We start from the raw sequence: 27,989 nt of genomic DNA on the forward strand, positions 1-27,989 counted from the left end.
AAATGGGTGGGCACTAAGTAGAATAAATAATGAGGGGGGGGGAGTACTATGTTTTATAAAACGTAGAAGACAATTTCAGACAGCTGTAGTACTAAAAGATACATCTGGCAGATTTGTAGCACTAAAAGGCTGCTGGGAAAGGAGTGAGACTTACTCTGGCATCATTGCATCTCCCACGTAAAGCCACAACACAAGATATTAAAGATATGTTAACAAAAATTCTTATATTTCAGTCAGGTATCCTGGTAATAGTGGGAGATTGTAATGTAATTACTAATACAGGTGGATGTAACATGTGGTTTGAGACAATTGAAAGTACAGAAGGACTTTTGTTTTCATCTACAAATACTGTAAAATCTTTGGCCTGGTAGATAGTACACAAACCCTCGGAGCTACAAAGGAATATACATTTTATTCATCTAAGTATTGAATGAGGACAAGATTAGACAGATTTTGTATATGAAAAGAGCATCAACAAGTCATTGAGAAAATGTCCACACACCCAATAATAATCTCGGTTCAAGCACCAGTAGAAATAACAGTAAAATTACAATTCCAACCTTACAGAGAAAGACACAGGCACTGTCCTACATATCTGTTTAAAGATAGACAAACCAGTAACTGACTCCACAAAACCTTACACGGAGAAGTAACCACATTAGCACAAGATATGAATGAGGTATGGTGTAAATGGGACAAATGTAGGGAAAAGTAAAAACTCAGTTAGTAAAGAGCAAGCTATCTGGGAAGATTCAAACAAAAACTGTATAAAGGCAGGGGAAAAATGAACTGAATTTCAACAAATGCACCAACAGGCATGAACTCATTGATATTAGAAGATGATCCATGTGAGGACAAGAAATGAATGAGTAATTAGATAAAATAAATGACAGTACAGCTGCTACTATTAAACTACAATACTTTGAAAGTAGTTCAAAATTGTGTAAAATGATCACGTTTATACTTGGGCAACAAAGGATTCAAATTAATATAACTAAAATGGGGGATACTGGTACAGGTGAGAAAGCAGCAGCAATTCAGAAGTTTGAGCACATATTGATTGGGTACCATAAGAATCACTGTAAGGCAAAGGAAAATTCTAAAGACACATTCTGAGTTGTACAGGATTATCTTGAGAAACTAGAACTTCTAAGGGTATCCTCTGAAGAAAGGAAAAGGCTAGTTTGACTCCATTAACAGAGTTAGCTGTTCTGACTTATAAAACTGGAAAACCCCTGGGTCTGATGGGCACTGAAATGTTGAAAAAGAAGAAAAACTATTAATTAAATATAGAAACAGTTATTCATTGGTATTTTAGAGGGAGGAGAGCTTCCCTCCTCTTGGAAAAAAGCAATCATAGTAATAATACAGATGCCAGGGAAAGGCTGCATTTTATCGGAGTTCTGTAGACTAATATCAGATGTGTTGTTGTCCGATCTCAACTTCATTCTTACTAGGATGGGGATTGGATCAGATCCTCGGATCTGACTCAGCCTTATACACAACTTCAAGATCTTCCACTAGCTCGTGGCTAGGCCCTATCCCAGGATGCCCAGGAACGACCCTCAGATCTCATTTATCACTAAACAAGATTGGGTGTTCATTCTGCTAGCTCTGGCTAGGTATAAGCTTTATTTAGCTTTCACTGTGAAAACGTTTCTGTTTTTTGTTATTCTAGTTTAAACAGTTTGTTGTGCTAATTGTTATACCCCGCCTCCTTTGTGTTTTTTTTCTGCTGATTGGCCGTCGTCTTTCGTTTGGCCTTATTTCTCCCTTTCCCAACTTTCCATAATCTTTTATAGCCTGTTTAAGTTAGAGGACTCCTTTTTTCTCAAATTTCTTTACTTAAATTCTGTTATTTCTGCTAGACAGTTCATTTAAATTAGAGAACTGTCTCCCCGTCTTAGCCCGTTTCAGTTAGAGGGCTTTTCCCCTTCCTTTATAAACTTCTCTTGTTGTTGTTGTCTTCAAAAAAAAAAAAGTTTTATATAGATAGAACATCCTGGCAGATAGGTTCAGTGCTAACTTTATCCCCCCTTCACCCCTTAAAGGGCCCATATCCATACTGAAGAATGCAGAGTCCCTGTAATCACAACTTCGCAGGTAAAAGCTGCACTCTCTAAAGCCAAAAAACACAGCATCCATGGGATCAGACAACTTCCCAGGCTGCGTTTTACACTAACTGGCTCCCCACTTAAGCACCATGTTCAATATTAGCCTTGCATCAGGCGTTGTGCCCACTGAATGGCGCACAGCAACAGTTATCCCACTCCACAAAGGGGGAGCCACCACGATCCTGAGAACTATCGACCTATTAGCCTGATGAGCCTGGTCTGCAAGGCCATGGTACGTATTATCATGGAACTCATAAACAAAGACATTGGTAACCTTCAGACACTGTATCCCACTCAGTTCGGGTTTGTGAAAGGCAGATCATGCCTCCTGAACCTGATCGACTTCTTTGAGGCAGTCACCAAAGCCATAGATGAGGGTAAGGTGGTTCACACAGCCTATCTTGACCTCGCCAAGGCTTTTGACACCATCCCCCATTCTGGAATTATAGCTCAACTCACTAAACTAGGTATAAATCCCTATGTCACAAGATGGGTTGCCAACTGGCTCACTGACAAAACCCACACTGTAAAAGTTGCAGACTCCAAATCTGAACTCAAACCAGTGACAAGTGGAGTACCACAGGGTTCAGTCCTGGGACCTCTCCTGTTTGGTATTTACTTCTCTAAAGTACAGGATAACACAGAAGGCCTCTGGCTAACCAAGTTCGTAGATGACTGCAAACTAGGAGCCTTAGTCAAGTCCCCAAATGATGTGGACATCCTACAGAAGGGCCTCACTGAGACAGATGCCTGGTGTCAGAGCCATGGCCTCAAGCTCAGTGCCAAAAAGTGCAGTGTCATCCCCTTTGGTAAAACTCTGTACCCATGAACTACCACATAGGCAGCAATCTACTTAACACCGAATGTGTGATAAGACCTTGGGACCCAGGTGGACAGTAGTCTTTCCTTTGATAGTCACATTGCCACAGTAGTCAGGAAGTCCTTCTATGTGGCACACCTCATCATAAAAGGGTTCTCATCCAGGAAAAAAGAGGTCATTGTTCCCCTGTAGTCAACACTCATTAGACCCATTAATAGAGTACAACACCCCTTTTGGAATATACCTCACAAGACATCTGCAGCAACAGCTGGAAAGGCCACAGAAGTACCTCACAAAGAGGATTACTGGCCTCAAACAAATGCCTTACACTGACCATCTCAAAAAACTCCAGCTTTATTCCGTAGCATATTGCCTACTCCGAGGTGATCTCTGCCTAACATATAAAGCTATGTCAAACCCAGAGCTGTTGGACATGCTACACCTAAAGAAATCCCAACCCCTCTGAGCTACATGTTGTAGGGACCTAAACCTTGTCACCACAATAAACAGGACATGCTGGAGAGATAGAGACTTGCCACAGAAACTTCCCATACTTTGGAACAGGCTACCCATCTATGTCAAGCAAAGTTCTTCATTAGCACTCTTCAAGAAAAATCTTGATAAGTGGATGGGAAGTAGGAAATACACCCTGGGTATCACTTCTGTGTCTCTGCTCGACAGTGGCACAGGAAAATAACTTTTTTGGGTGGCTAAGCCAGGGAACCTTGTTGGCTAGGCTTACATAGGCCCCTGGGCCGATAGCCTAGTACCTACCCATGAACCTATATATACATTGTCTTTTTTTTCCTGCATAATGTCTTCTAAGGATTCTAAACCATCAGGGTTTAAGAAATGTGAGGATTGTGGTCAAAATATGAAGATTACGGACAGGCACACAATCTGTGTTTACTGTTTGGGAGCTCTCCATCTCCAGGAGACTTGTTCTGTCTGTCATTCTTTTAACCATAGAGCTCTCCTGGAGAGGAATAACAAACTTATTCTGAGAGGACTGTTGAACACCGTCTTCTCAGAGTCTATTCAACAAGGTCCGAGTTCATCTAAATGTCAAAAATCCCCTTCCTCAAAATCTGATAAAGGGACAGAAAAAAGATGATGATCTTCAAGTGCTCCATTGGAGCCACCTACAAAATTGGCAAAAATTTCCTCACCTGATCTGAAGCACACTTGACCCGAAAAATCATCGGCACTGGCACCATCGGTTTTGGCATCAAAGGAAGTTGAAAGTCGGAGCCGGTCCCCAGTTTTAGAGCCGTTCTCTCCTACCCTCAGGTCTCCTGTCCTCCAGCCTTTAAAATCTTCAGCCCCCTCTACTCGGTCCTCCGGGAGCCTGTCTGATGATGATGTGGATTGAGTGGTACAAAGGCTATTAAGGAGTCTAGCGCTGGCCAAATTATTATTGGATCCAAACCCAAGGGATTCAGATCCGACTGCATCCTCCCCTTCTGCTCCAGTTCCTCCTCTGATCTGATCTAGGACTTCAGAGTCAGAATGTCCAGAGCTTATGCTAGTGTAAAGTTTAGAGCTGAGACCTATTTTGGCATCTTTGGCCCTGAACATTGCTATGATGTCCTCTACTCCATCAGAACTCAAGGAGTTTAGGCGTTGATGCTGTCAATTTGGGTCCGGGGATGCGAGTCGGATCGGACAGTTGTTGGATCCGAACTTGCCTCTCGGGGCATCAGCTCGGGTGAGCCTCAGCTCCTACCTCAGCCTCGGAGCCATCATTCTTGGTTCCGGGGGCTCCCTCGTCTTCTTCGTATCCAGGAATCTCCTCAGATCAGGGACAGGCGGCTTTTGAGGTAATGAGGAAAGTGCTGTCTCCAGAGGCAGTTCCTCTGTCTTCTCCAGATGTTCTTCCCCCCAAAGGCACCAGTATCAGCCTTTATACCCTTGTATCCACAGGGACGGGGATATCCTAGGCCTCAGGATGACCCTCAGGGTGCCCCCACTCTTCTGAAACTTCTCCAGAGTACCCTCCAAAGAGGTCCCTTGGAAGAGGTTATGTAAGAGGAAGCATTTAGACTACCCAGAGGAGAGGTAGCTGGAAGTCTGTCAAACCTTCGTAGGAGTCCATATACCTGAAGTCCTTTGGATCTCGCCCTTCCTCCACTTGTGTGTTTGCACCTTTCAACGAGCTTATGGATCTAGTCTCTCGAAAGGCGTGGGAATCTCCAGATTCAGTAGAACCTGTTCCTAGGAGGCCAAATAAATTTATTACATCTCCAGCTGACAAAACTTTCCTGACCAAGGGAGTCCCAGTAGATGCTATGGTGGTGGCAGCCACCAAGTAGGAACTTTCCGAGACATCTTTGTCTGTTCATCCACCAAACAGAGTCTCGCACAGTGGACAGATATGGAAAGTGCGTTTTTTCTTCAGCGACTTTTGCCCTCAGATCGCTGAATTACCTTACTCATTTTACAAGATTACAGAGAGATTTCCAAGGTTCAGTGGCTGAAGGGGTTTCAGATAAAGTTTCCTCTCATCTCTCTACCTTAAATTCAGTAGTCGGCTCCTCCATGAGACTGATTTCTTATGCAGCAGATAGAGCTAGTAGAGCAGCGGATTCAGGAATTTCCGTAATGAGACATTCCTGGGTGCGCTTGTGTGACTTTGTGGAACTTTTTAAATCTTCCTTTGTGAATGCCCCATTCGATGGCTCATCTCTCTTCGAGCCCAAATTCAAGGACATACAAACTAGGTGTGAACAGAAGGAAAGACTCTGTCTGCCATAGGAGTCCATTTTCCCTACCTACTACACCGTATCCCAAAGGTCAGAAAGGTGGAAAAATGTGGTTTCAAAAATCTCAAGGAGCTCTCCAGGATACATGTGGTGAGCCTTCCCCTAAGGGCAGAGGGGAAATGGTAATGGAAGACGCCAACCATGTGGCAGAGAGGATCCCGCAGAATCTGTGCGACAGAGAATACTTCTTTGTTAAGCCCTCCCAGTTCTCCTGAAAGTAGGCCCGTCTGTCCATCTCTGGAGGCAGTCAGGGGTCGCTTATCTTTGTACCCAGAGGCCTGTCAAAAAATAACAAAAGACAAATGGGTACAAAGCATCATATCCAGAAGTTACTTCATTCCCTTTTTCCTTCCTGTCCAAAACATGAAAAAGATCCCAGATGTTCCATCCAGTCAAAGGGAACAAGCAATGTTACAAATTCAAAAGTTGCTAGACAAAAGAGTCATCCAAACAGTTCCCACGGACTAAATAGGATCTGGGACTTACTCAAAATTCTTTTTAGTTCCAAAGAAAACAGGGAACTGGAGACCAATTCTGGATCTCAGCAATCTAAACAGATCAGTAAAAAAGTCCAAGTTCTGGATGGTAACACTACAGTCGATACTCCCTTTTCTGGGACAAGACAATTGGATGTGCTCGGTAGATCCCCAGGATGTGTACTACCACATAAAAATGGACAGGTGATCCAGGGAGACACCTGTGCTTTCAGCTGGGAGCCAGTCTTTATCAGTTTTGAGCTCTGCCCTTTGGCCTCACTACAGCCCCCAGAGTGTTCATCAAATGTATGGCATTAGTTGTGGCTCACTTGAGATGCCTAGGATTCCAAGTGTTTCCATACTTACCACCAAGCATCTACTAATAAAAACAAGAGACACTGCCTTGCAGCTCTACTCTTACCTAGGAATTACAGCAAACTTCAAGAAATCTGCCTTGCTGCCTTCTCACCAAGTAGTATTTATAGGAGCAGAATTGGATTCAACAAATATGATAGCCAGACTCCCTCCAGAAAGAGTTCAAGTTCTACAAAGATGGATCTTCAGTCTTCTCACAAAGAAAAAGGTTCAAGCAAGAATAGTTCTAAAAGTCTTGGGGACCATGGCAGCAGCAATAACACTGGTTGCATTAGCACGACTACACATGAAAATTCTTCAGTGGCTACTGTCCTCCCAGTGGTTGATGCAGGAATTACCGATGTCCCACAAGATAATGATAACAGACTCTTGCAAGAAAGACCTTTGTTGGTGGCTTTACTCCACTCAGGTTATAATAGGTCGACCCTTTGCACTTCCCCAAGCTACAGTGACCATGGACACTTCTCAGATGGGGGGGTGGGCATTATCTGGGAAAGACTATCCAAGGCACCTGGCTGGATCACGAGGTCCATTTGCACATCAGTGTCCTAGAGATGAGAGCAGTGCTTCTGGCATTGCAAGCATTCCAGGACTCTCTTCTACTGGGAACTATTGCAATGCAGACAGACAGCATGTCAGTTGTGTAGTACATAAACAAACAAGGAGGAACCAGATCTTTACCCCCTTTGTCGAGAGGCCCTGAGAGTATGGCAATGGGTGACCTCCTCCCAGTGTTTTCTGATAGCAATGTACATCCCAGAGAAATCCAATTGTGATAGCAGACAGACTCAGCAAAGGAATTCTGATGCCTCACGAGTGGTCCCTCAAACAGGAAGTAGCGGAAAAGATTTTACGCTAATGGGGCCAGCCTTGCTGACCTTTTTGCGACATCCATAAATGCCAAAAGCAGCAGCTACTTTTCCCTTATCCCCCCTCCGGGGGAGTCGCCATGGGTTGCACTTGTCCACGATTGGCCCTCGGGTCTCCTCTATGCTTTTTCTCCCTTTCCATTAATACCCAAAATTCTGCAGAAAGCCAATTGCGTGGGAAAGGACTTGATACTTATTGCCTCATATTGGCCTTGTCAAATCTGGTTCTCCTTCCTGTGGCCTCATCTTCAGAAGGAGCCTTGGATTCTGGACCCAGTTGTGGACCTTCTGCCTCATGTATTGGAAACGCTCCCTCCTTCTCTTCACACTGTCAAATTGACAGCTTGGCTGCTGCGATTCCAACAATAGCCAGGTTTCTTAATCTTTCATCATCAGTTAAACATATATTGATATCTTCTCATAAAGCGTCAACAAGAAAGATATATAGAAGCAAATGGAAAAGATTTTCTTTATCGGCTGTACAGAACCATATTGATCCCTTTACTGCACCACTCACTTCTATTCTAGAGTTTCTAGCAAGATTATTCGACAAGGGTGCAGCTGCAGCTACCATAAGAGTTCAACTAGCAGCTGTTTCTAGTTTCCATATCGCTGAATCTGGTCTCAATGTAATGTCTCATAGACTGTGTAAAGCATTTCTAAAAGGTACTCTGTTACTTCGACCTCCTATCAGAGACCTCCCTGCACCTTGAGACTTTTTTCCATTTTGAGCCATCATCATTTTGCGAACTCAAGTATTTGACATGGAAAATCTATTCAATTGATAGCTATAACCTCTGCCAGAAGAGTGTCAGAGGTGCAAGCCTTGTCAATAAAGCCCCCCTACTTGCTTTTCCACAAGGATAGAGTATCTTTAAGAACAAACCCTTCTTTTTTGCCAAACGTTTGTTCAGAATCTAATTTGAACCAATTTATAGAGCTTCCAATATTTTATCGAAATTATGAGAATAAGGCGGAATACATGTTGTATCAGCTAGATGTGCATAGGCAATTACGCTTCTATTTACACAGGACTAAAAACTTCAGAAAATCTGACCAGCTTCTTGTATCATTCTCAGACTCTAAGAAAGGTACCTCAGATTTCTAAAGTGACACTATCAAAATGGCTTTCAGATTGCATAACCTGCATCTATAAGTCTCAGAACAGAGATCTTCCCCAGAAGGTTAAAGCCCACTTTACAAGAGCCATTGCAGCCTCCTCCACCTTTCTAGCTAGATTACCAATTGATACTGTTTGTGCTGCAGCAACATGAGCAAAATCACATACCTTTATCACTCATTACAAAGTCGATTTAGCCAACAGGAACAGGGCCTCTTTTGGGTCCATGATTCTGAAGAATATTCTCCCTTGAGCCACCCAAGAAAGATGGTGTTAGGGACGCTGTTCCATCCTGGTAAGAATGAAGGCAAGATCGGACAGCAACACATAAAGAAGTTATGTACTCACCATAATGTTCCATGTGTGTTGTCCATCTTTGCCTTCATTCTTACATACCACCCTCCTTTCCCCCTGCGAGTTTTTATTCCTAGAAGACCGAGTTGCTACAATGGGACATGATTGTTCTCTGACCTTCTTGATTGCACTCTGAGATATTATAAAGTAATTTTTTCTTATTATTACTATAACTGCAAACAAGATCTGAGGGATGTTCCTGGGGCATGCTGGGATAGGGCTTAGCCATGAGCTAGTGGAAGATCTTGAGCTTATGTATAAGGTCGAGTCGGATCTGAGGATCGGATCCGAACCCCATGCTGGTAAGAATGAAGGCGAAGATGGACAACACACATGGAACGTTATGGTGAGTACTTAACTTCTTTTTAAAAACCATGAGTATAAGGTCTTTGTAGCTATATTGGCCAGAACACTTAATGAACTAATAGGGAAATTAATAAATAATGATCAGTGTGGTTTTGCAAAAGGTAGAGACATTTGATAATATCTTAAAAATGCTTATTTTACAACATTGTACAGAAACTGCAAAGAACCCATTGATTTTGTTGGGGCTTAATGCAAGGAAAGCGTTCAACAGAGCTTCTTGGTTATTCCTATTTTAAACAATGGAATGCTTTCAGTTCCCAAGAAATGGCCAGTCCTCATCCCAAGGCTATATCAGAGCACAGCTGCAAGAATAAATAAAGATAAATGGAGGATTCACTCTAAGGTTTGAGTTAACAAAAGGAACCTGGCAAGGGTGCCCTCTCTTGCCTCTACTGTTTGCCGTATATTTGGAGCCACTAGCCCAAGAAATTAAACAGCTTAGGTTAAAAGGGTATAAATGGGCTCAGACAAAGCCCAAGCTTGCATTGTTTGCTAGTGGTATAATATTATACTTGACCAACCCAAGAATTTATTTAGAGATACTATTTAGAATACTGAATAATTATAATAGTATATCCTGGTGTAAAATAAATATGACAAAAACTAAAACAGTAACAATTACATTTGCACCTACATGTACATTGGTACAAAAATACCCCTTTCTTTGAGGGCATTGTACAATGTAAAGTATCTATGAATATGGCTAGTGAGTAATTCATAAACAGCAGCTCTTGAAACATGGGAAGAAACAAAGAATAACATAATACAGACGTTAAAACAATTGAGTATAATGTATATGGATCTAGACAAAAAGATTCAAGTTATATATAATGATTGCATATGTGGGGCAAGCATACCCCAGCTAAGGACGTATGACAGCATATTAATAAAGAAATGAATACATTTATTTGGGAAGGGAAGCAGGCTAGGACTACATGGGAGCCATTTCAGCTCCCAAAAGAGCAATGATGAATAGTTGTACCTCATTTAAAGGAGTATTTCCAAGCCACACAATCAAAACTGCTATATTTGCTTCAGAATTATACTTCTGCAGCACAATGGAAGGGTATGTTGTTAGACAAAGTCCCCCTTAAGCTGGAAACCTACTCAAAGAAATGTTGGGCGCCAGTCAAGGACCAAACAAGGATGGGCTATCCTAGAGGGGTATATTAGGTAAGCTCTTATACAAATACTACAAAAAAAATTGTGGAAAAAGCAAATACTGCTGATTGGTTGGGGCGTTAGACAGTTGAAAGATAGATGTTGAAATAGAATATAGACTGTATAGAGATTTAGTAAAAGAGCCCATATATTAGGAACAAGTATAGGGAACTAATGGAATGATATAAGACAAGAATTTAACTTGGCTCACAGAGAACACTTCTTATATTATGTTCTGCCATATTCAGAAAGGAATACGAGAGTTGCATGTCTGTCATAGGACTGATCAACAGTCTAAACTTGTGTGATATTTAATAGAAACCAGAATTAGATGCCCAAATAGGATAAAACTTCTAACTAGATCATGTCAAGGGGTTAGGGATTTGGCAGGTGTGGGTTAGGGAAGCTCAAGCAGGCACAACAAAAAGATCTTACAGACAGTGGGTAGACATTTGCTTAATTCCAGTGGTGGCAGCTAAAGTCAGGAAGTTTAGAATATTTTGATGGAATTGCCTTTGCAAATGCTTCTATATGTCAGCAAGGCTACATAAAATGTTTCCCCAGATAGATGGAGGATGCTGGAGGTGTGACAAAAGAGAGAAAGGGACACTGAACCACATCTTTTGGGAGTGTGGCACCCTCTATAAATTTAAAAATGATTTAATGACTTTACCAAAGGAAATTAAGAGGGCATAAATTCTCTTCACAAAAGGACGTATGCTACTAAGGTAATTGTATTGGTACTGTTAGTAGCAAAAAGTATTAGAAAGTTTGCAGCTTATTTGTAAGGTCATACACTGTTTTCTGTAGCTGTGATGTTTTTAGGCAAGTCATTGCAATGTTAAGGTTGTGGAATGATGTACAAAACTTGGAAGGATGTAGGATAAAGATCTTTTTGGTATTAAATGAATTGCTGAAAATAAATTACATGGTGAGAATAGACTGGTGTTCTGCAAAAATGTCATATATTTCTAGATATTCTTCGAACATAGTTTTACATCCAATTTTACTTTTGTAATTTTTTTTTTTTAGATTACCTCTGTGGATTTGATTTTGGGAAGTGAAACAGGTAGGTGTGTGGTCTTGAAATGGCGTGGTGGTGGCGGTGATGCTGGTTCCACTCATGAAGCTCTACAAGCAACCCGTTCCTTCAAGAGAAGACCCAAACTTCCAGAAAATGAAGTAGATTGGAATAGTGTAGCAATACAAGCAAGTACTATGTGAGTTTTTCTTTCTATGCTGTGTTTTCATTAGCAAACATTTTTTTAGCTCTGACTTGCACTTACAAAGCTTATTTTATTGTCTGATATAGTTATGTATTTGTAGTGAAATATATTCACTCAGCATTGCTTAATAGTGTAAGGGTTTTTTCATACAAAAGTTTAGTCACTCAGACCTGGGGTGGATGACATTGTGGGCAAATAAAAATGACACATCAGAAAGCTGCATGGCTTGCTGACGTATGAAATATTCTCTGCATCATGTTTCCCCAAGATGGTAAAGCTAAGTAATGTGAGGTTTACTCTCTTATTCTCATGTTTCACATTGCTAACATATTTCATTAGCCTTCGACATATATAAAATATTTTTCTTTATTTCGTGAATCTCTCGACATAATCTGTGCAGAGTATACTGCCTAGTCTTAAAACTATCTTAAATTTACCAGTGTTGCTTAATTTGTTTTAGGAATCATCTTATAGCCACATTAAAGTTGTCTAGTAATCTGTTCTTCAGGTTAGAAAAGTCACTCACAGTGTAGAATATTAGGAAATATAAGGCAGCTGAGTCATAAGATTATATTTGCCTTGCCATTACATTCTTTTTTGATGAGTAATAGGCCAGCCAAGCCAGGGCAGAATTTGTGAGTACCCATTCAATCACCCATTTTCTGTTTAAAGGAAGATAATGTATCAAACTGCTTAATTTGTAGAAATCTATTCCCAAGGTGGAGAAAGCATTGTTTCGTGAACCCATCTCCATCGTGTTTAATTTATTTCCTGATGAAGATTTAGATCCCTGGTGTTGGTGTTTGAGACTGCTTGATTCATGCAGGTACTCAAAATCCAAGACCACTTGGTCCTTAATGGGTTGAGTGGCAAGTCATAGATCTCCCATGAGGAGTCTGTGATATACTAAATACAAGGATAGTGCTTCCAGTCTTTTATGGTAGCTTAGAGTTTTTAAGTCAGTGATGGTCTTAGTTAGGAACTTCTAGAGTCTTTCTGGTTATTTGATATATCTAGTGAGGTAATCCCAAATGGGTCGTTGGGTTCATCAGCTGGCCTAACCAATGCTGAATATAAGAGGACAATGGCCACTTTAGATTTGGATGATATTCCTTAGACAGTTAACTGCACTAAGTATAAGGACTTTCTGACTACTGTCATTATATGATGATAAAAGAAGAAGGGGTTCTCAGCCTGTGTTCCAAGGAGTTTAATAGCATTCTTATTATGGAACAGGTTGTTGTCTGTGTTGTGTGCATGGGGAGGGGTTGTCTACACAATCTAAATTTATTGCACTTTTAAGCATATAATTTGAGACTATTTTAGTATACTAGGTATCTGAGTGTAAACTCTTCCTTAAAAGCTTAGGTGTCGGGGGGGCTTGACAGTAACTCACAGTTTATAGTCTTTTGCAAACTGTGTTAGGCAGAGGTCTTGATTCTTGGTCTGGAAATCAGAAAAGTAAATGCAGAACAAAAGAGGTGTCACAGTTAGCCTTGGGAGATATCAGTGATCACCTTCATATACTCCCCAATGAGATACCTGCTTTCCTTACTGTGTGGGGGTCTATCTTTTAGCCAATTTGCTGTCCATCTTACCACATAGAGTTCTGTTTGTAATGCATTAAGCTAACTAACTATGCTGTCATGGGGGTGGTTTCAAACTCCTTGTTCAGGTCAGGGTACATGTGTGGACAACATGATAGCTGTTAGCCTGTGCTACCTTCTCAAAGAAGTTAACCACATCCATTAGAGGACCTACCCTTGACAAAGCCAAACTGCTGCAAGTCTAGTTTGATGAAATTTTTAAAATCATAGTTTATCAGGTCCATTATTATAGACTCTGTAGCTTTGAAAATACAATTTGTCAAGCTGATGGGCCTAAAATTCACCTCGGTCAGTTGTGGGGGCACCCTTTAGGAGTGGCATTAGTACTGTTGTGTGCCAAATTACAGGGACAAAGCCAAGTCATGTTAAATAGTTTGAGTGTCTCTACTAAGGCCTGTTTAGTACTGTTTATTAAAACAGCCAGGTATATTATAAGGTTCCGTGGAAGAAGTTCTTTTGTGGTGATGGGGGTTTAAGAGATTCAAGGATAAAAGTGGGCTTTGGATAGTTGCCTCTGGGGAAAAATTGGTGCTGAATGTATGCTAGTATGTTGGCAGTGTCTACTGAAGCAGAGTAGGTGGTGCTATTATGAGTAAGTTCAGAGCAGTCTTAGGAGGTGTTGTTTATTACTTTCCTAACATAGTTAAAGAAGGATTTGTTCTAGTCCTTTGCTTCAGATGTTAAACTAAATTCGTGGGCTACTTTTGTAGACCCAGTACTATTTTTCACATTTTTAGTTAATTTTCTTATGCTATACTTGATATGAAGGTCTTTTGGTTTGCTCTATGCTTTAAAGAGTTTTATTTCTTTTATTGTTTAGTGTGTTTATGTTGGTTAACCACCAAGGTGGCTTGTTTTTAAATTAACTATCATATTTAGATATGGTCAGTACTTGTTAGTTCTTTAAATTTATCTAAGGTGGGCGTATAACTCCCTTGTGAAGCTACCTGCTGTGGTAACATTTGGGGTTATGTTGCTATAAGGAAATTTCTGAAACTTTGCTATAGAATGTGATGAGATGAGTACATTTGAAGTAAGTGAATTCTGAGTTACTGGTTTCAGTGAGCATAGAGATTTTGAAGGTGCAGGTCACCTGTTTATGATCTGACAACCAGAGAAGAAGATGTCAGGGAGCAGTAAGTGAATAAGCTATATTTGTAAAGACCAGGTCAAGAATTTTATGTCCTCTGTGAATTTGTTAACAATCTGATCAAGGGAGGAGTTTGCTTGTTAAATTTAAGAACTTTTGGGCACATCCTACATTGGAGGTATAGCCATTCCAGTTTATTAAGGGGATAGTAAGTTTCTTCAATTTAAGAATGTTGTCTGCTCTTAAGTATTGCTGAGCTTCCTGCCTTTAGAATATTCATGACTCTTCTACTTTATTTCTTTGGTATTGAAAGATTTAACATTGAAGTCGTTCTATGATGGGTTTTTATGTGAGTATCTCTTCTCCTCCAGGCACAGTCTGGCAGTTTTTTCCTTGAAAAATCCCACATTTTGGGACATTAAGGCATATGAGCTGATGCATATCCTGATAAAACATGCACTCTCTGTAAGAAAGGTTTTGTTTTTCTCTGCCTCTGACATATTCCATCTTTTTATCCTTGCCAGTATGGTAGAATCCTGCAATTGCATGCCCGAACACCAGCAGCTCATTAAGTGCCTGAATGATCATCAGATTATTAACCAAGACACACAAAAGCACTTACTGTCTTAGGAAAGAGCATTATTTTGACAGCTGCCACAAGTGCTAACATTTAGGCCCAGCTACTGAAAGGAACATGAAGAAGCAGGTAATGGCTTACTGTGTAGCAGTGGTTGAGGACTTTTCATGTTGGCATGGGGGAGAGTCCTTCATACACCCACATCATAATTTGAAGCACCCCTACAAGTAAAAACACTTAGCGAGTAGGCTGAGCTCCAACCTCCATTAGGGTAAGTCTGGTGTTCAGCCAGACCCTGAACCTTGCAGTTGGTGAACTTGTCAGTAGCTAGCAAAGGCTCAAGCCAAAACTTGTCCAGCACTTTAAAAAATAAGAGGACAGCAGAGGTTGCATGCTGCATCCTGAGGTTATAGCCCTGCCATGTCCCCAGATAATTGGCCTGAAGCCCTGACTGACCCACATCATGTCAGGGTATGCTCCCTTGAGTCAGCTGGTCATAAATCAGTAGTATTAGGGAATGACAACTGTCTTATTGTTTTTGCCTCCCTCACAATTAACCATTAGCTGCTAAAGTATATTTTCTCAAGCACTGAATCTCCTGGAGTTGTTTCAGCCTGGTTCAAGGCTGGAGAGGAAATCAAAGCATCCTGGGGCAGTGTCTTATTGCTGCTGAGGGAGTGCTTCTCCTTTTTTCTCCCTCCCTTGTACACATTCAGTAACATCATGTGGGTGGGATGTGTGTTAGCAGTGAGCTACCCTCACTTCCTCAGTCGCCTTATGTCAACAGGATGCCCTGCCTACCTTCATGTAGCACACTTGGTTATTTACCTGGGCTCCACCAAGGAAATTGAATACCACATGCCCCCCCCCCCCAAAAAAAAAAAATAGGGACACCTGTTCAAACTCTGGTCATCTGGGCAGTAATCAGAGATTCGGAGCTTTATGTCTCTGATGCAGGCTTAATTAAGAATTCTCTTTCTGGGATGACTATATGTCATCAGGTGTTAGGGCCCATTTTATGAGGGTATAAGCATTAAACAGATGCTTGACATCTTAATAGAGCTTGTACTGCACTTGACATTTTGTACCCATAGGGAGTTTAGTCTAAAGTCTGTACCAGGCCTAGTACAGTCCTTCCCCCAAGCTACTGCTGCCCTTGGATAGAGCACAGTTAAGTGTGGTTCATGTTTGCCTTACACTGTTTTGTCACATGCTCACTTTTGTGAGGTATTACACCCAAACTTACTTTCTGTTTGTAGTAGCAGGAGTCATGTGCCCTCACACTTTGACACCTGTGATGACCTGAGGATGTAGAGGCCACTGTCTGTGAGAGGGCAGGCACAGTGAAAAACAGCGTAAACTAACTTTGAGCTTGTTTCCCTTCTCCCCAAAAAACATCAAGCCCAGTTTATTTGGAGAAAACCTTTGGAGCCCTGGGTTATACATTTCTTGTAGTCATTCATGCAAGATGCCATCAGGGTTGTCTGAGTCATTCTGACTTTGGCATTTCAGTCCATAAAAAGACAGGAGGCCACCTACATGCTACAACCCAAGTGGACAGAAAAAAAATACTTAAGCATTCCATTGCTCATTCCTGTGTGATCTCTTCATTCCAGTACAGTTACAAGAGACCACAATATTTTCAGACTTGCTGACAGACAATAAGGTCTAGAGCTTTGGACAAGTGTGGCTAAAGAAAGTACTTTGTTGCCACACTGGGGTTTACAACAAAGGTACTAATCCCACCTGTCCCAGTTGTAGCTCAGAGATAGAACCCACATGGTCAGAATCGCAGGTGCCATGTCCGAATCCAAACCAGTTACAAGTGGCATCCCACAGGGCTCAGTTCTGGGACCTCTCTTGTTCGGTATATACTTCTCTGAGGTTCAGGCTAACACGAGGGGATTATGGCTGACAAAGTTCGCAGATGACTGCAAACTGGGGGCCATAATCGAATCTCCAGCTGACACAAGCATCCTCCAAAAGGGTCTCACAGAGACGGATGCTTGGTGCCAGAACCATGGCCTCAAGCTAAATGCTAAAAAGTGCATAGTCATCCCCTTTGGGAAAAACAAGGTGCCCACAAATTACCACATAGGTGGTAATCCATTATGGAAGAAGTAATTAGAGATTTGGGGACCAACGTAGATAGTAATCTCTCCTTTGATAATCATGTTGCCAAAGTGGTTAGAAAGACCTTCTATATAGCCCACCTTATCATGAGAGGGTTTGCATCTAGATCGAGAGGTCATTGTGCCCCTCTACTCGTCACTCATCAGGCCCTTAATTGAATACAATGTCCCTTTTGGGATGTACCTTACCCGACACCTGCAGCAACTGGAGAGACCCCAAAAGTACCTCACCAAGAGGATCATGGGCTACAAACAGATGTCCTATGCAGCTCGACTAAAGAAACTCCAGCTTTACTCAGTTGCTTACCGTCTACTCAGAGGCGATCTATGCCTGACGTACAAAGCCATGTCAAACCCAGAATTAATGGACATGCTCCTCCTCAAAAAATCCAAGTCCCTTAGAGCTACACGCTCCAGGGACCTAAACCTCAGCACAAAAATAAATAGGACATGCTGGAGGGACAGATTCATTTCCCAGAGGCTCCCCTCACTCTGGAATAGAATCCCAATTCATGTTAGACATAGCCCCTCGCTGACTCTCTTCAAGCGAAATTTGGACGCGTGGATGGGAAATCGCAAATTCACCCCTGGGATCTCTCATGTGTCCCTTCTAGACAGAGGCACAGTAAACTAATCTTAAAAGGGTACCTTCTGTGACCTACTTTACAGAGGCACAGAAGGCTAATCTAACAGGGAGGCGGAAGCCAAATACACTCTGGCTAGGCTTATAAATGCCCTAGGGCAGATAGCCTAGTATCTACCTTATGAACCTATAAACCTATGCAGTAGGATTCCAAGTCTCCCACTGAATTTTGATTGTGTTGAAATTTCAGCTAGGTCCACATTGTCAGGCATGTGCTTTTTAGAGCATGGCAAAGCAGAAGTCTTCAGCAATGAAGAAGAACTTTAGGAGCATGATACTGGATACCTGTTTCTTGGAGCAGGTTCTTATCAGACACATTGTCTAAGACCTGGTGAAATGCCTCCTAAGAAGCAGGTCCTCACTTGTACAGGGAAATCTTTATAGTTGCTTACTATTCTGTTCTAGGTCAGACCATCTCTCAAAAGAGGTAGAAACCTCCTCACTAACTGAGGTAGGACCTCAGGTATCATATGGCCCTTTCCCTCCTTCATGCTTTGTAAGTTATCCAAGAGGGCGACCCTGCTATTTTCCCCACTCCAGTTCCAACTCTAATCTGAGATTGTTTAGGGGTGGTCCTTGAAGTTCCTTCTAGCTCAAACAATCTTCAGAAAGGATCAGTAGGTTTGTAGATGTGGATGTTCTTCATGTTTCACTGTTGCAGTCATCACATTTGGGTTATCCCTGCCAGGGTAGCCCTCAGCCGGCCTGAATACCATAGACTTAGTATTTCTGCATCGGCTGCTGTTGCTTGAGGTCTGACGTCACGTCATCAGTGGTATAAAGGAAGGCATCCCACGCCATTACATCAGTCTTTCTTGCCATGGAGCCTGAAGCAGAAGCAGTTCGCAAGAGTGCCAGTTGGCCGCTACGTGAATTTCGTTTCCGAATTGAAGTTGAAGTCTTCGAAAGCTAAGTACCCCATTGGGGATCCTTTTTTCTTGCACTAACAGATGTCAGAAAAAGTTAATAATTGTCTTGGCTGTGGAAAGCAAATACCACACCGGGACTTCCATTCCTACTGCGTCACTTGTCTAGGCCCAGACCACAACATCCCTCGTTATCGCTTCTGTACTCTGTTTAACACCAGAACTGTCCATCGTCGGGGCCGTATTGTAGCTAGATATTTCTGTTTACAGTCCTTGAATTCCGATATGGCTTTGGTAAGCCATGTGACAGCAGATCTTCTGAAAAAATGTAAAGATTAAGACAGAGACAGACCGCACAGGACCAAACCTTCCGACGACGCTTCCGTTAAGCTGGTCATCAGTCCTTCGGAACTCAGCGAGACACTTTTGCAGCCCATGATGCCCACTTCAGTTCATTTGCAGGCCGCTACCAAGACCCTTTCGGAGTCCAGTATGCCGCAGAACTCTTCTTCGTCTAAGGATCCTGCAGTCGTCTCTACCATGGATGGGTCTGGAGCAGCTGTGTAGGCACTGGCTTCAGAGAAAGTCCTTTGCAACACTGAAACCCAACATAAATGGATGTCTTCTTTCACGACTACCGTTCTTTTGAAAACAACCGAGTTTCCCAGGCCCAGGGGTCGAACCACACCCAAGAAACCGACGACCCATTCAAAGGCACCTGCTTCCTTGCCTCAATCTCAGTTGCTTAAAATGGCAAAATACCTTATCATGCTGATTAGAGGCCAGTCCACTCCCTCAAAAAGGAAAAGAGATCTGTCTCCAGTAGTTTTGTATGAACAAGACTCAGATGAATCCGATGCATTTGACTATGAAGACATGCAGCCACTCTCCACTTATGATGATTCTGATGCAGAGGAATCCATTCCTTCAGCCTCTCCCCCAGAGGATTTTTCCTTTTGGAAAATCCTGCATACCTTAAGGGAGCATTTCCAGTGGGAAAGTCAAGACTACCCACAGTCAAAAAAGAGACTCGGAGAGCTCTTGGACCTTCCACAACACAGTCCCTTAGGCATCCCCCCAGTCCTAGATGTGGTGGATGATTTACCACAGTGATTTACCACTAAGCCATTTGAACTGTGATGTCTTCCTTGAATCCAGATGCCCGCCCTCCTGCTCCCAGTAAACCAGACAGGTACTACAGAGTCCCTGACTCTCACAAATATCTTTTTAAAAATCCTACAGCTGACCCTGAGGTCATTACTCAAGGGCCTAAAGAGATTAAAGCAACCTCAGCTAAGAATCCCAGCCCCTCAGACAGGGATTCCCGAGCACCAGACAGATGGGGAAAAAAGTATACACCTCAGCTACTCTTTCTATCAGGGCACTAAATTGTCAGTTCCACATGCTTAAGTATCAGCAACATACCTTGGAACTCCTCAAACAAAAAATTTCCTCATTTCCTGCATGGGCAGAATCTAAAGATTTACAGGACTTAATGCATTCTGCTGGTCAAGTATCTAAACACACTTTGCACTGTGGTTTTGATGCCCTGAAGCTTCTTGCAGGGCAGTAGTCACCGGATCTGTCATTAGAAGACATGCATGGCTTAAGGACCAACCCCTGCCAGACCATGTCAAATCAAAATTATTGGATGCACCCTTGCACAAATATAACTTGTTTGGCACTAAAGCAGAAGTTCTAAAAAAGATGGAAGAAAAAGCAAAATCTTTGTAGACTGTTAAAGATTTCTTACAGGTCCAGCAGGCATTTCTCCTCCAAGCACTGGTCCTTTCCTGCTCTGAGTAGACAGGCCCAGCCTAGGTCCTGTAAAAACAACCCCCCCCCCCAGACAGCAGCTCCAGGGGTTGCAGAGGTCCAAGCAGTGGACTACCTCCACTTCAAAACCATGGAGTTCTAAGCCACCCCCTTATGGTAAGAACTCACAATGACTCGCCCTGTCCCAACCACACCTCTGCCCAACCTCACATACCCCTAGGAGGAAAACTCTCTTTTTACTCAAGCATCTGGGCACCATTACCAAGGACCAATGGGTTCTCAACATCGTGTCTCAGGGGTACAAATTCTCCTTCCACACCCTTCCAACCCCAAAAGAGTTCCCAGATCTACCACCAAATCAGTGGGCAGATGCTCAAAAACAAATCCTTTCCCTGCTCTCCTTAGGGGCAGTAGAGCACGTTCCTGCAGAGCAGATAGGCCAAGGCTTCTACGTCAGACTTTTTCTGGTGCCCTATCCTTGGTCTTTCCATTCTAAACACCTTTCTGGTGATCCCAAAATTCAAAATGCTTACCCTCCAACAGCTGCTACCCATACTGTCCAAGGACGCCTGGCTAGCTACCCTGGACCTGAAAGAGGCTTACCGCCATATTCCTATCAGGGAGTCCTCCAGAAAATATCTCTGCTTCAGGGCAGGATCTCAACACTTTCAGTTCTCTGTGCTTCCCATTGGCTTATCTACTGCTCCCAGAGTTTTCACAAAATGCCTGGCTCCAGCCATTGCCTTTTGCAGACAAAGAAATATTCAAATTTACCCCTACTTGGATGACTGCCTTATTCAGGCAGACAGCCAGGAAAAGCTGCTCAAAGACCTGGCCTTTGTAAAGGACCTACTAACCTCCCTAGGGTACACAATCAGCGAAAAGAAATCCAAGCAGGTACCCACCAAAAGGATAATCTTCCTGGGAGCAAGTCTGGACACAGCATCCCAGATGGCTTATCTACTGCTCCCAGAGTTTTCACAAAATGCCTGGCTCCAGCCATTGCCTTTTGCAGACAAAGAAATATTCAAATTTACCCCTACTTGGATGACTGCCTTATTCAGGCAGACAGCCAGGAAAAGCTGCTCAAAGACCTGGCCTTTGTAAAGGACCTACTAACCTCCCTAGGGTACACAATCAGCGAAAAGAAATCCAAGCAGGTACCCACCAAAAGGAGAATCTTCCTGGGAGCAAGTCTGGACACAGCATCCCAGATGACATACCTTACACCAGAGAAACAAATTTTCCTATCAGCTTACTTCTCTCAACTGGCCACCAGGCCCCAGCTTTCTGCAAGGGAATCCTGCAAGCCCTGGGGTTCATGGCCTCTTGCATACTCCTTATTCCATATGCCAGACTGTGTATGAGGAAAATTCAGTGGTACCTAATCAGCCTTTGGTGTCAACACTCTCAAGATCTGGAAACTCTTCTGCCTATAATTCCTTGCCTGAGGAAGGAATTTCTTTGGTGGGCAACAGCATGCTTCCACAAGGGACTGCCCTTCTCCCCACTCCCCGCCGCCCAGACAATCACCACAGACACATCAGACTACACTTGGGGTGCACACCTAGATGGCAGGTGCATACAGGGACAATGAGACCCCCAGCAACTCCCTCTGCACATCAGTCTAAAAGAGATGGTGGCTGTGCAGCAGGCCTTAATAAGTTTCAAACACCTTCTTTCTCCAGAGGTTCTCCTGATCAAGACAAACAACACCACTGTGATGTGGTATGTCAACAAGCAGGGAGGGACTCACTCCTACTCACTGTGCAGGTTGGTCATGACCCTTTGGTCCACAGCCTCTTCCATGCAAATACACCTGTTAGCTTAATACCTGCCAGGCTCTATCAGTTCCCTGGCAGACCAATTAAGCAAACAGCTTTTGGACCCCCACAAATGGCAGCTCAACAGAAGCACTTTCTTCCTAATAACTCAAAAATGGGGAACCCTGGAATTCGACCTCTTCACCTCCCCCACCAGCCACCATATCAGCAAATTCTGCACCAGGGAACATCACTGCATGGCTTGGAAAGTGGATGCCCTGTCCTTCCCCTGGGTGAACCTCTCGGTCTATGCCTTTCCTCCCCTGCCTCTCATTCCCAGGGTACTGTTCAAAATAAGGGAGGAAAAAACAAGGACCATTCTCATACCTCCAGATTGGTCCAGACAGCACTGGTACCTCTTACTGCACAGTCTGTCCCTGCTGCCTCCATGGAATCTTCCTCAGATTCCAAACCTCTTAACCCAGAGGGAAGCGAAACTCATGCAACCCCAATTGCAAATACTCAGTTTGGCTTATACCCTAGCCCCTGACCCATCTGCCATCCTCAGTAAACAGGTTCTGGATGTTTCCGAGAGGCCAGACGACCTAGCACCAGAAAGTCTTATGCAGATAAATGGAAAAGGTTCTGCACCTGGATCCAGGCTAAGGGGGCCAACACATCATAGCCCTCCATCTCTCTCATCCTGGATTACTTAACTGATCTGCTGCACAGTGGTCTTTCATTCTCCTCTATAAAAATTCATGCCTCTACTATTTCTGCTCACTTTCCCACTGAGCAGCCTCTCTTTTCACACCCTGTGATTAAACAGCCCCTCAGAGGGGCTAGCAACTTGACACCCCCCCCCAGAAGGGCACCAACACCAGCTTGGGACCTTAACTTTGTCTTGGAAAAGCTCACCCTGCCCCCCTTCGAACCTGCTTCTTCTACAGAGCTAAAATTTCTCTCCTGAAAGACAGCATTCCTCCTGGCCATCACTTCAGCCAGAAGAGGCTCTGGGCTGCAAGCACTCTGGCTGTGGAACCCTTTATCATCTTCCATGCAGACAGGGTATCCCTTAGAACTAATCCATCCTTCATGCCCAAGGTATTGTCCAGTGTGGCTCTCAACCAATCCATTCATTTACCCACCTTCTTTCCTAACCCCCCCAAACAAGGGGGGAAAGATTTTGCACTCTCTAGATGTGCAGAGACAGCTCAGATACTATCCAGACAGGACTAAACCCTTCAGGAAGTCTGATCAATTGCTGGTTAGCTTTGCTTCTGGGGCAAAAGGCAAAGCCATCTCCAAGCAAACCATTTCCAAATGGATAGCACACTGCACCCATTTCTGCTACAAACAGCATGGCAAGCCTCCCCCCAAGGGGGTCATGAAACACTCCACCAGAGCAGCCTCCACCTCTGCAGCTTTCCTCAGAGGAGTCCCCACCAGGGACATCCTGGAGGCTGCCACCTGGACATCTGTTCATACTTTTATCAAGCATTACCACCTGCCTCTGCAGTCTTGCAAGGCATGCTAGCCAGCCCCTAGCTTCCTGGACTGCCTCCACCCATTTCCCTCAGCTTTGGGAATCTACCCAAATGTGATGAGTGGAACAGTGAAACATGAAGAACATAGTACAGTTGTGTACACTTACCTTAAATGTAGATGTTTGAGTGTCTTCACTGTTGCAGTCCTGGTTTTCCTCCCTCCATCCCCCTTTCTTCTCTTTCTCCTTTTATTAATTCTAACTTGTTGTTCTCCTTTCTTTTCAAGGGACTTATTGGTATTTATTTTCCACTGGTGGGGTTCTTCCACCAGAGCCTGTCCTCTTACTTTGGGGGCTTCTGACAGGTTAGGGCAATAAAAACTGATGTATTGGCGTTGGATGCCTTCCTTTATACCACTGATGATCTGACATCAGTCCTCAAGTGACAGCAACTGACGCAGAAATACTAAGTCTATGGTATTCGGGATGGCCGAGGGCTGCCCTGGCAGGTATAACCCAAATGTGATGACTGCAACAGTGAATACACTTGAACATCTACATTTACGGTAAGTGTACACAACTGTACTTTGTCTAAGCCATTCTGTGGAGTTTACTGGTACTCAGGAATTGGAGTTCTTGAAATAGTCCCAGATTTCTCTGCTCAGAGAGGCAGTAGAGTTTGTCCTGATCTTGGACATTTGAAAGATGTTCTTCGTGTTTCACTGTTGCAGTCATTACATTTGGGTAATCTGCTTGGCAGGTTGCCCTCAGTCGGCCTGATTAACAAAGTCTTGGGTCCTGCGTCAGTTGCTGTCCCTTCTTCCATGATGGCGGGTCGTCAGGGGTATAAAACATGCAGCCAACGCCATTACATTAGTCTTTCTTGCCGTGCGGTGCCAGAAGCAGAAGCAGTTCGCAAGTGCCGGTCAGCCAACTCCTGAAATTTTCGTTTTAGAGTTTTAGATCCGAAGTCTTCAACTAAAAAGCTAAGTACCCCACTGGGGAAACTTTTTCTTGCTCCTTACTGATGTCAGTAAAAGTTAATAACTGCATTAGTTGTGGGAAGCAAATACCTCATAAGGATTTTCATTTGTACTGTATTCCTTGCCTAGGCCCTGACCACAACGTACCTTGCTGTCAGTGTTGTGCTTTATTTCATCAACGCACTATCAAACATCAGTACATTTTTGCTTCTAAATATTTTGGCTCACGCTTTAATTATCCAGAAATGTCATCGTTTAGCAATCCAACTACCGGAATACCTAAAAAAACGCAAAGAAAAAGACAGACAGGCTGTTGAGATCCAAAACTGCCGACAACACTTCTCCTAAGCCAGTCGCCAGTTCGCCGGTACTCAGTGAGGTGCTTTTGCAGCCCCATGATACCCGCTACTGCTGATTCGCAGGCCTCTACGGAGACTCATTCGGAGTCCGGTATAACGCGAGATGCTTCAAGTATGGAACCCGCAGATGTCTCTACCTTGGATGGGTCCAGAGCTGCTGTGCAGGCACCGGTTTCTGAGGGTGTTTTCAAGCCTACAGATTTGTATATTAGACTGACACCATCTTCAAAACTAGGGCCAAAATCTCGATGTATACCTAAAAAAACTACGCCTGGGCCATATGTGCAGGCCCCTATGCCTAAAATACAAATGAACAAAATGGCTGAAGATTTAATTACTTTGATCAGGGGTAGAAGATTTAATTACTTTGATCAGGGGTAGCCAACCCCCCCCTTCTAAGAGGCCTAGGCAAGACATCGATTATGAATCTTCTGAACAGGATTATATTTCTTCTGACTCTTCTAATGAACAGGAATTGTCTATACCTACTTATGAGGACTCTGATGCAGAAGATTCCATTCCTTCTGCTTCTCCCCCTGAGGATTTTTCTTTTGGGGAAACTTTGCATACCTTAAGGGAACATTTCCACTGAGAAAGTCAGGATTTCTCTGAATCTAAAAAGAGACTTGGGGATTTTCTTCTTCTTCCTGAGCATAGGTCTTTGGCTATACCTCCTTTTCTAGACATTGTTGGTGATGTTTTTTCAGAATCTAGTATGGCTCCTGATTCTCTTCCTCCGGCTCCTTGTAAACCAGACAGATACTACAGGATTCCTGACTCCCACAAATTCCTTTTCAAAAATCCTGTTGCAGATCCTGAAACCATTTCTCAGGGTCCCAAGGGCATTAAGGCTTCTACTGCAAAAAATCCTACCCCTTCTGATAGAGATTCCAGGGTGCTGTATAGATGAGGTAAGAAGGTTTACACTTCTGCAACCTTGGCAATCAGGGCTTTAAACTGTCAATTTCATATGCTAAAATGTCAACAGCATATCATGGGACTGCGTAAACAGAAAATGATGTTGATTTCTGACTGTGTGGAAAACAAAGATTTACAGGATTTATTGCATTCAGCTGAACAAGTTGGAAAACATACTTTGCAATGTGGTCTTGATTCTTTGGAGGCCTCTTGCAGGGCTGCTGTAACTGGGTCTGTGCTAAGAAGGCATGCTTGGCTCAAAGAGCAAAATCTGCCTGATCATGTTAAAGCAAAATTGTTGGATGCTCCTTTACAACAGAATAAGGCTGAAGAAGTTTTAAAAAAGATGGAAGATAAAGCTAAATTTATGCAAACTGTGAAAGATTTCTTACAAGTGCAACCTCCAAGATTTAGTAGGCACTGGCCTACTAAAAACTGGTCCTTTCCAGTCCCTTCGAGATCCACTCAAGTCAAACCCAGACATTCCAAAGGCTCCAGGTTTCAGTCATAAGGGACTTTTAGAACAAAACAATGGGGTGCCTCCTCCTCCAAATCATGAAACAACAAGGCACCTCCCTATGGTAATCAGTCTAAATGACTTTCCTCTACATTTACCAAGCACTTACCTTTCAGCCGCCCCTTTGGGGGGAAAACTGGCACTTCATGTAAGAAACTGGCATCTTATAACCCAGGACAAATGGGTTTTAAATATACTATCCCAGGGATACGGATTTCATTTCCACACGTCGCCAATTCCAAACGAATGGCCAAATCTTCCCCCAAATCAGCGGGCAGAGGCCCAGAAACAAGTACTTTTCCTCATGAGCATGGGGCTATTCAACCAGTACCAGAAGAGGAAAAAGGGACAAGGTTTCTATTCAAGACTTTTCCTGGTACCCAGAAAAGATAAATCGTGGCGTCCAATTCTGGACTTATCTACTCTAAACACCTTTCTGGACATTCCAAAATTCAAGATGCTTACTCTTCACCAGTTACTCCCTATGCTAAGCAAAGATGCCTGGTTGGCAACTCTAGATTTAAAAGAGGCTTACCTGCATATCCCAATCAGGGAATCTTGCAGAAGATACTTCCGCTTCAAAGCAGGCTACTTGCATTACCAGATCTCTGCAATGCACTTTGGCTTATCTACTGCACCCAGGGTCTTTACAAAGTGCCTGGCTCCAGTAATTGCATTTTGCAGGCAAAAAAATATTCAAATATATCCATACCTAGACGATTGTCTAATTCAGGCAGAAAACAAGGACACTCTTCTAAACCATCTGGCGTTTGTAAAAAGGGTTCTAACTTGTCTGGGGTACACTATAAACGAAAAGAAATCGCAACTGGTACCCTCTCAAAAAATTACATTCCTGGGTGCAAGCTTGAATACAACTGCCCAGATGGCTTTCTTTACACCAGAGAAGCAAATTAATTTGGTGACTTACTGCAAACAGGTGGCCACAAAAACCCTGCTTTCTGCAAGGCAAATACCGCAAGCCTTGGGGTTCATGGCCTCCTGCATTCTTCTAATTCCATATGCAAGACTGCATACGAGGAAACTTCAGTGGTACTTAAAAAGTCTATGGAGTCAGCATTGTCACAGCTTGAAAACAATGATTCCTTATCATACCTTGCCTGCAACTAGAGTTCCTATGGTGGGCAGAGGCCTGCCACCAAAACAAGGGACTGCCATTCAAACCCTAACTACAGACGCATCAGGCTATGCTTGGGGGGGCACATCTGGCAGGGAAGTGCATTCAGGACAAATGGAGCCCAAATCAAATGCACCTTCATATCAATTAAAAAGAAATGCTAGCTGTACAGAATGCACTGACAGCCTTCAAGGACTACCTTCATCCAGGACAACTAATGATAAAGACAGACAACACCACGGATATGTGGTACATAAACAAGCAGGGGGTACACATTCCTACCCCCTTTGCAGACTAGCCATGGCATTGTGGAACACGGCCTTGACCTTTCAAGTACAACTACAAGCTCAATTCCTGCCAGGAAAGCTGAATACTCTGGCAGACGAACTAAGCAGAAATCTCATGGACCCACACGAATGTAAACTGGAACCATGGATTTTCAACATGTTGGCACTCAAATGGGGGAGCCCAGATATAAATCTTTTTGCCTCACC

At 43.2% G+C, this 27,989-nt stretch overlaps 1 protein-coding gene across 1 annotated transcript in view; it reads left to right on the forward strand.

The window, feature by feature from the left end:
• Positions 1 to 27,989, forward strand: part of TRAPPC11 (trafficking protein particle complex subunit 11) — a 2,455,228-nt gene that overhangs the window by 1,703,572 nt on the left and 723,667 nt on the right. Inside the window, exon 20 of the mRNA XM_044062556.1 lies at positions 11,450 to 11,637. Coding sequence (XP_043918491.1) covers positions 11,450 to 11,637 — 188 coding nt within the window. The remainder of the gene's footprint in view (positions 1 to 11,449; positions 11,638 to 27,989) is intronic.

This window comes from Protopterus annectens, chromosome 2.part1, assembly GCF_019279795.1.
Source record: "Protopterus annectens isolate FY-2018-M chromosome 2.part1, PAN1.0, whole genome shotgun sequence".
NCBI classification, from domain to species: domain Eukaryota; kingdom Metazoa; phylum Chordata; order Ceratodontiformes; family Protopteridae; genus Protopterus; species Protopterus annectens.